The 8,211-nt window shown below is 56.8% G+C and overlaps 1 protein-coding gene across 3 annotated transcripts in view; it reads right to left on the bottom strand.

The window, feature by feature from the left end:
- SMARCD3 (SWI/SNF related, matrix associated, actin dependent regulator of chromatin, subfamily d, member 3) overlaps positions 1-7,862 on the bottom strand; it is a 108,352-nt gene extending 100,490 nt beyond the window's left edge. Inside the window, exon 1 of one of the 3 annotated variants that reach the window (XM_025193616.1) lies at positions 7,286-7,862. Coding sequence is in view for 1 of the 3 variants with exons in the window: in XM_006037184.3 (XP_006037246.1) it covers positions 6,278-6,355 (78 nt within the window). In the remaining 2 variants the exon portion in view is untranslated. The other 2 variants (XM_006037184.3, XM_025193615.1) reach the window with 2 other exon arrangements.
- Between the last annotated feature and the right edge of the window lie 349 nt (positions 7,863-8,211).

Raw genomic sequence — 8,211 nt, 5'->3', positions numbered from 1 at the left:
CTACTATTGACAGCTGATCCCTCCCCTATCTGTCAGTGCTCACATAGCACCAGAAGGTCGACCCCTGCCACCAGTCAGCCCATGATGCTTAGCCTCTGCCGCTGGCTGGCTTTCCTCGCAAACCGGCACTTTTGAGCCTGCTCCTTATCGCTGCTGCCCCTCATGCCTCGTAAAAACCTTCCAGAAACGCCCCCAAATCTCCATTTTCCACTTCAGATCCTTCTCAAACACTCTCAGCCCCAAAAACTTGACAGCCAGGCTGCAGGTAACTACTCCATCTCACATTGACCACTGCTGTCGCATCATTTCCTCGTGTGCCCTCATCTGTCTGTCCATCCATTTTCTCTCATCTTATGGGGAGATTGTAAGCTCTCTGGGGCAAGGACCAGCCTTCTGTTCTCTGTGCACATACCATGCCCAGAGCAATGCGGCCAAGAGTAGGACCTCCCAGGTGTGACAACAGAAACAAATGACAGAGACCCATTTTGGACCTCATATTTCCTTTCTGGAGACAGTATGGTGCAAATAAGCCCCCTCTTGATTTCCTGTTGGACAAGTCAAACAAAGTTCACTGCTTTTCTCACTGGGAGACACCATGCTCCAAGCCTCAAATCTCTAAGTGAGGACTGCACTCTCGGTTCCTAGTGCGCTAGCTGTATTAAAAGTAACTGGATTGTGTGTGAACAGGCCCAGCTGACCACACAATTAAAGGCTGATAGAGCTAGGCTCATTTAGTTAGAAGACCGAGGGGGGATTTGGTAACAGTCTTCAAATACCTGAAGGGCGATTACAGAGAGGATGGTGATGGGCTTTCCTTAGTGGCTACAGGAGACAGGACTAGAAACAATGGTCTCAAGCTGCAGCAGAGGAAATTGGGGTTGGCGATGAGGAGGAACAATCCGACAGTGGTCAAGCATTGGAGCAGGCTACCTAGAGAAGTTGTTGGATCTCCATCCCTGGGAGTTTTCAAGGGCAGAGTGGACAGACACGTGGCCAGGATGGTTTAGTCAGGGATGGTTTGAGCCAGAGCCTGGACTAGATGTGACCGTGTAAGGTCCCTTCCAGCCTGACTTTCCCAAGATCCAGTTTGCACTGGGCGACTGTCCTGCCCTCATTCTTATTTGCTACTCTGCCATTTTCATGTCATCCAAAAATGTTACCAGCGGCAATTTTCTTCTTGTTTGTGTATCACTGATGACAGCAGCAGCAACGGTGATAATGATATATACCCAGCTCCTACCTAGCACTTCCTGCCTTATACAAGGCCAGTATCAGTATCCCTGTTTTACAGGCAGGGAACTGGAGCGCAGATAAAGGATGCGGCTTGCCCAGGGTCCCCCAGGAGGTCGATGACAGAGCTGGGAACAGAGCCCAGGTCTCTTGACTAAGTGTCCAGGGCCTTATCCGCTGCATGACATAGCTGAGCTGCAGGGGCCTCATGCCCGTTTCTGCGGACTCCCTCCTAGGAACACCCTTCAATGCTGGTTCACCACTTGCCGTGCTCCATCAGCGAGCCAGCTCTGAAGCCAAGTAAGGTGTGCTCCACAGACACTTAAATCAGAAGTCAAACACACCCTCTCTGGCAATGGTCTGGACAAAAGGCCTCACAGAAGCTGCGAGAAGTCCTGCAGGAGGGGCAGGGAACAGCTGAAAGCATCTCTCCACCCCCTGCGAGGCTGAGCTGGGTTCACATCCAACACAGGGAGGAGATTACATCCCTCATAAAGCCCTACTGAGCATCACTTCTACTCGCACTATTGTCTAATGTATACGAAGCCCATTTATCTTTGGGCCTCTGCCACTTCTTATGGCAGCAAGTTCCACGGGTTTATGGTGTGCTGGAGAAAACCACGGCTTTTACCTGCTTTGACCAGGCTGCCTTCCAGTTTCATGGAGCATGCCCTCTGTTATTACTGAGACACAGAAAGGGGCACCCGATTAACCACCTCTGCGACAAGTTACTGTTCATCTCATCTCCTCAACAGGATTTCCCACATAAACCCACCTGCCCTCACCTGCCCAGCGCGAAGCCCCCACCCTGTCGGTCCCAAGCACAATGTCTTGGTGAGGACATGACCCCACTTCCGATCACGGTGCCTGCTGTATTATTCCCTGCCCCATTTCTCATGCACATGAACATTGTATTTGCTTTCTTGGTTGCTGCCGTGTGCCGAGCAGCCCACAATGACGTCCAGGCCTTTTTTGTGAATGGTTTCAGCTCATTTAAAACCCAGCGATGTACAAGGAGTTTCGTAGCAACATTTGCACATGAAAACGCGGTGCTCACCCTCTTTTCCAGATCACTGATTCAAACTCAGATGCTTTGTGGATCCTCGTGGAACCAGATCTCAGGCACAGCCTCCAGCCATGGGGAAAGTTGAGGGCTTATCCCTATTTCACTTATTTATCATTACTGCGGTAAGGTGCAAGGACCCTGCTCTGGGAATGGGGCTTCCTGTGATAACTGCCAAGCACCAAATGCAGCCCCTGCCCCAACCACACACACAGCCCACGGTGAGCAGAGAGAGTGAATAAGCAGGTAAATGGGCTGGTCAAGAAGACTGGCTGAAGGATGGGTACATTTGTACAAGTTAGCAGCCTTGGTGCAGCTAGTTGCAATTAGTAGAGATCATGACAGAAGTCAGTTTTAAGGGGAGATGTAAAAGAGGACAAGACTGATTCCATCACTGCCAACAGGGACATTTTCCCCAGCAACAGAGACGCTGCAGCGGGGAGCTTGAAGTTACCTGAGAACAGCCATCAGGCTGAGCTGATGTCATGGATGCTGTAGTAAGACATCAGATCTGACCAGGGAGGAGGAGAAAGGCCTAACACACTAAGGTCAGACTCCCTTTGTAGAAAGGAGAAGGGGGGGCCAGTGACAGGGCAGCAGCAGGGCGTTGAAGAGCCAGAACAAGGGGCCAAGGAGATGAACCTGGCAGCAGTGTTCTCCATGAACAGGAGGAGATCTCAATGGCACCCATGCTACAAAGGGGGAGGAGAACCACGCTGACAGCACTGGATCATAGATGCAGAACGTGCAAGATGAAAGGTCGATATGGCTCCGTTATACATGTGTCAAAGGAAAGAGACCAAAGAGGAGGTCCACGTGACCGGCCGGGGCAGCACCAGGTAGAAAGGCGATGGCTTGTAGGAGATTAATACCTCCGTTTTGTCCACGCTGAGCTTAACTTGATGGCTGGACACCCAGAACAGATGCCAGAAAAGGCAAGTGAGGATGTGCTACTGGTTAAAGGAAGGGAGAAAGCTGATCAGCAGACTGGTATATCAGCATAAAGATGGTTACCGGCAGGGTTTTGGATCAGATCACTGCAAACAGGGCGCAGAGAGGAGAAAAGGACAGGCCAGAGATAGGGCCTTCAGAGGTGTCCACCAAGACAGGCTGAGGAGGACCTGTTAAAGCAGGCTTGAGGTAGGCAGGGACCATAGAAGGACAGGAGTGCCAAGAAAGCGATTTCAGGAAGGTGTGGTTGTCAGCAGCAAAGGCCATCATGGAGTTAAGGAGAATGAGGCTACAGCACAGGCTTCAAGATCTTGCCCATCACGAGACCAGTCTGGATAATGCAGAGGTTCTCAACCTTTCCAGACTCAAGACACACCTTGTGAGGCTCCAGGCCCCCGCAGAAAATGCCATCTCTTCATTGTCACTCATTTCTCAACCATGGAAAAATAAGAGCAATTCTTCTGTGACAAGAAAGCAAGAGGGACCACAGCAGGTCTGAATGTTTGTGATGCCGGGGATTCCTGTTTGAAATCTCTGGGTTTATCTTATGAATCATGTGTAAGTGTCTGGACACCTAACAGTACTCATGTGCACTACCCTTGATAGGGTCTTGTATCGCCCAGCTGAGGATCACTGGGGTAGAGCAAAGAGAGGGTCAGGACCAGAGATGGAGGAGAGGGGCAGAGCCCAGAATGATGACGCAAGAGCTGGTGACAAAGTCTGCGCCTACAGGGGTTCGGGAAGTCCAGTCTCACAGTCCCCAGGAAATGTGGCAAGAGTCTTCTCTCCAAAATCCTTTCCACCACTGGCAACAACACCGCTGAGGACACTGGTGCCCCTCCCTGACAGAAAACTCATCAGTTATCACCTCAAGCACTTCTGCCCCCATATCAAGAGCTACAGCCTCATGGACACGATCAGAGACTCTGCTGCTGCCTTCGCTTTTACACGGAAACCGCATGACCCATTGCAGCCTGAGGCCGAGTGGCTAGAGAAATGAGAACGCGGGCAGCAGCTGTGACGGCTCCTTCAGTTGTTTTGGAGGTGGAGATGAAGGAGCGCAGGCTGGCGAGACAGGTGAGGTCAGGAGTGACTCCCCTTCTGGTGGAGGAGACTTGGCTGTGCCCACGTCCAGAGAAGGACAAGGAAGGAGGCAAGAACGGAGGTGAAGGAACTAAAAGAGTAGATCAGGGTCAGTGCGGCAGGTGCACCAGTAAAAGGAAAACACACAACATAATGCCAGGGGAGTGGGAGGAGAAGCTGCTGGGGCAGGCCTGCGGGGCCTTGCTAAGGAGCAGAGAGGGCTGCTCTGAGGAGAGCTGTGCCACACCGGCACCAGCGACCTCCGCCCCAGACATCTGCCTGACTGCAGCCACATGCACGGAGCGATGCTGGAGCCTGCAATCCCCACGCGGACGAGGCAGCCAGTCTCCAATGCCGCCTGCACAGCGACAAACTACAGCAAAGGCTCTCTGGAAGTCCAAGCACACAGTTTTTGGTCATCCACTACTGCCAACATCCGCAGGCAGTTCCAGTGCTGGAGAGGCCCAATTCTGCATCAGAAAGCCTGACTTCAGCCTGACTCTCATCTGACCCCAGCGCTCTTTCCTGCTTAGGCAGGGGGTCGGACTCGATGATCTGTTGAGGTCCCTTCCGACCCTAACATCTATGAATCTATGACTGACCCTGGCACCTCTCACCCACCCACAGGTGAGAGGGGATCTCTTCACCACCGCTTCAGCCATTGTCCCCGGTACTGAAGGGAGTGCGTTGGCCTGTCATTGCCAAGAGAACACTTGACCCTTTAAAAGGCCACCCACATGCTCCCGGCTCCCAGGCCGCCTCACATGCCCACCCCGTGCTGCACTGCCCCACAGGCCATCCGCACGTGCCAGCCAGCAGACTGCCCCATGCATTCACCTCTACCATTAGGTCACCCCCCGTTCACAGTCTGCTGCACAGGCCTGCCCGTTGGCAGGCGTGCTACCCCACAGGCTGGCCTGCCCCCAGACACGGGCTGTATGACCAAGGGGAGTGCTCATTTGCCAGTCACTAATCCTGCAGGTCCCCAGTGCCGCGGTCACTAGGATGCTGTTCTCATATAAACGGCATGCTGCTCACACTGCCCTAGGCTGGCAGGTCTGGATCGCCCCATCTCGAGGGTTTGTCAAAGACGTCACGCTCCAGGCAAGCAAACCGAGGGCAAGCACCAGGCCGCCAAAGGGGCAGCACCGTGGGCTGCTGGACTCTAACGCAGAGCCCTCTGCGACGGCTTGGAAGAGGGTGCCACTGCAAGCAGATCCCAAGTCCTCAAGAGAAAGCGCGCGCAATCTCTGACAGCCACTCAGCCTTCGCGCTCCTCAGACTCCCCAGCACTGCGCCTTCTGTTACACTGAAGTCTCCTTAAGAAACCCCAATGTCACAAGCTGCAATTGCTCTCCGTCACTGCTGGGAGCCCCGGAGGGACACAGCTCCCAACAAGCACAAGGCGGAGGAAGGCATGTCCTCACGAATGGCAATCCCTTGAATGTCAGGAGGCCTCCAATGGCCACAGGAAGGCTACAAGGATGTTGAGGGTGCCCGAAGTATGGCAGCTTGAGGCTCCCCAGCAACCAGTGCAGAGCTAGTCTCCTGGAAGTCACCTGTTAGGTAGCCAGGGGACACACGAGAGACAAGTCCTGCGCCCCGCGGCACAGGGCTTTCCCAGCATCCCTGCACGCAGCAGGAGTTGAACTGCAGAACCAGGCGCCCTGCGAGACCGCAGGGGTCAGATCCGCTCTGGCCCCTGCCCCGGAACCGGTCTGGAAGCAAACCCGCCCCCCCATTCCCGCAGCGTCAGAAGCAGTGACCGCTGCACACCTCACCCAAACGCCTGCCCACGGAGCTGGGCCCATCCCCTGCTCCTGCCACGCGGCGTGGACCGCCAGCCAGCACCCAGGGCACACGGCGGGGCTGCTCCCAGCCCAGCCCTGGCGCCTGGCTCGCTCATCCCTCTGTTCAGCACCAGCCAGCTCTCTAACTTTCCCGACTCACCACCCCGTGGACCAGAAACTCAAAAAGTTTGCTTTTCGTGGCTTTGCGAGCCCCGCCGGCAACTTCATCCGTGGCCATCGGGTCGGCTCAGCCTCTCTCCTCTCCCTCTGCCTCTTTCTTTCCCTTTTCTGCCTTTTTCTCCAACTCTCCCCTCTGAGTCCTGCTGGGCTCTCACACTTCTAATAGAGCGGAGTGGGGAGGGGGCCCCTTCAGGGCCTTCCTGACGGCCCACTCCCGCTAATCCTCAGCTGCTGCATTCCTCAACTGATAAGCCAGAAATAGTTTGTGCTGCCCGGGTCTGTGTGTTTACTCTGCAGGGACAGAAAATCCAGCCTTTTAAACCTCTCTGTCCAAACAGCAGAGATAAGCGGGAGGCAAACTGAAAACACGTCTGAGCCTTCCAGCAGCAGCACTGCAGCCTCTCCTCTCCAGCGCCACAGGATCCTGGGCCCCGGGGTGCAGGGGAGGCTCCGGCAAGGACATGGAGCAGCTCGCAGGGAGGCTCTGCCAGCTAAAGAAAGCACCCGGCAGCCGTGGGGAACAATAGCTGTCTTGGTCTCCTCCAGCACTGCATTCCCAGGCCTTCTCCCCAGGGACGTGGCAGGCAGCACAGAAACATTCACTGGCAGGATTTCCAGCACAGAAGGCTAAGAACAAGCCCCTCCGGACAAGCGCAGCACCAGCAGGAGACAGAAATCCAGGGAAAGGAAGGGCAGCGCGCAAGCGAGGGGAAGGAAAGAGTGGGGGGCAGGCGGAGGGGGAGCGTGCGCCAAGGAGGCAGCGCAGCATGGCGACGGCAGGGCACAATGTGTGGCTGGCTTCCCCGCCTGCCTGCCCGCAGCATCCTGATCGCCTCCCCGGCTAGGCGCCCTGCCCTCGAGATGCGCGCGGCCCACCGTCCCAGCCCTGTCACAGACCCCCGTGATGGATGGATGGACACAGACAAATCATTAACACTGTACATGCTGCCCCGCGTGAGCGGCAGCAGCGTGCAACACAAAGCCTCACGTGCACGACAAAGCACGTTGTCCCCAGGGACGCGGCGCGCCCCGCCACGCCCAGGGAAGGGGAGAAGGGAGGGATGGGGCAGCAGAAGAGGAGGGAAGATGGGTTTCACAGCCTTCGCCTGCTCCCAGCGCCCCAGCCGGCGGGAAAGGTGCGGGTGCTGCCGGGCTGTTGGAGCGGCCGCCATTCTGCGCTCCGCTGCACTGGCTCCTCCATCACCGCAGCCGTGGCCTGGGGCAGCAATCTGCTTGCTGACAGCTCCGCATGCGCCCGCAGCCTGCCAGGGTTTGCTGCCACAGCAAGAGAGACGTTGCCAGGTTACAGGAGGGTTTATCCTTCCCTCCTGCTCGCAATTCCTGTCGAGGAGCCGGGAAGCGGCCGATCTCTCGTGGTCGCTGACCCAACTGCTGCAGCCAGAACCACGTGGAGGAGACACTGGATGAGGTGGAAGCGAGCTGTGCCGCAGCTCCCACCCGGAGGCATGGGGACCAGGCAGCTCAACCCCGGCACTTGCGTGGGGCTCCCTGGGGGAATTCCAGGAGCCTGGGGGGCAGGGGCGCCTGGCCCCGGCCCCGTGCCACCTCGAGCGGCGCGTGGCAGGCCGCTGTCCTGCCAAACCCCGGCTCCGGGTCACTGTTTGGCGGGCAGCACCAGGCCCACGTCTCTGCAACAGAAGCATCCTCCAAAGCAGGACGCGCCCTCCCTGCCTTCGTCCTGCTCCTCGTGGCCAGGCACCGCGCCCACGGCTGGGAAGCTCTGGCCTCCGCGGCAAGAGGATATTGGGGTCGTCTCCCTGGCTCCCCCCGCGGGGTGGGCGCGAGCTGCTGCGCCCACAGAGCGGGACGGCCCTGCCTGCACGTGCCAAGGCGCCGTTCTGGAGGGAGCGCTAGCCCAGGCCGGGGCTCCCCTGCAGCGCCTGGGCCGGCGGG

Source organism: Alligator sinensis, unplaced genomic scaffold (genome assembly GCF_000455745.1).
Source record: "Alligator sinensis unplaced genomic scaffold, ASM45574v1 scaffold782_1, whole genome shotgun sequence".
Taxonomy (NCBI): Eukaryota; Metazoa; Chordata; order Crocodylia; family Alligatoridae; genus Alligator; species Alligator sinensis.
This window is presented reverse-complemented; position numbering and strand designations above follow the sequence as displayed.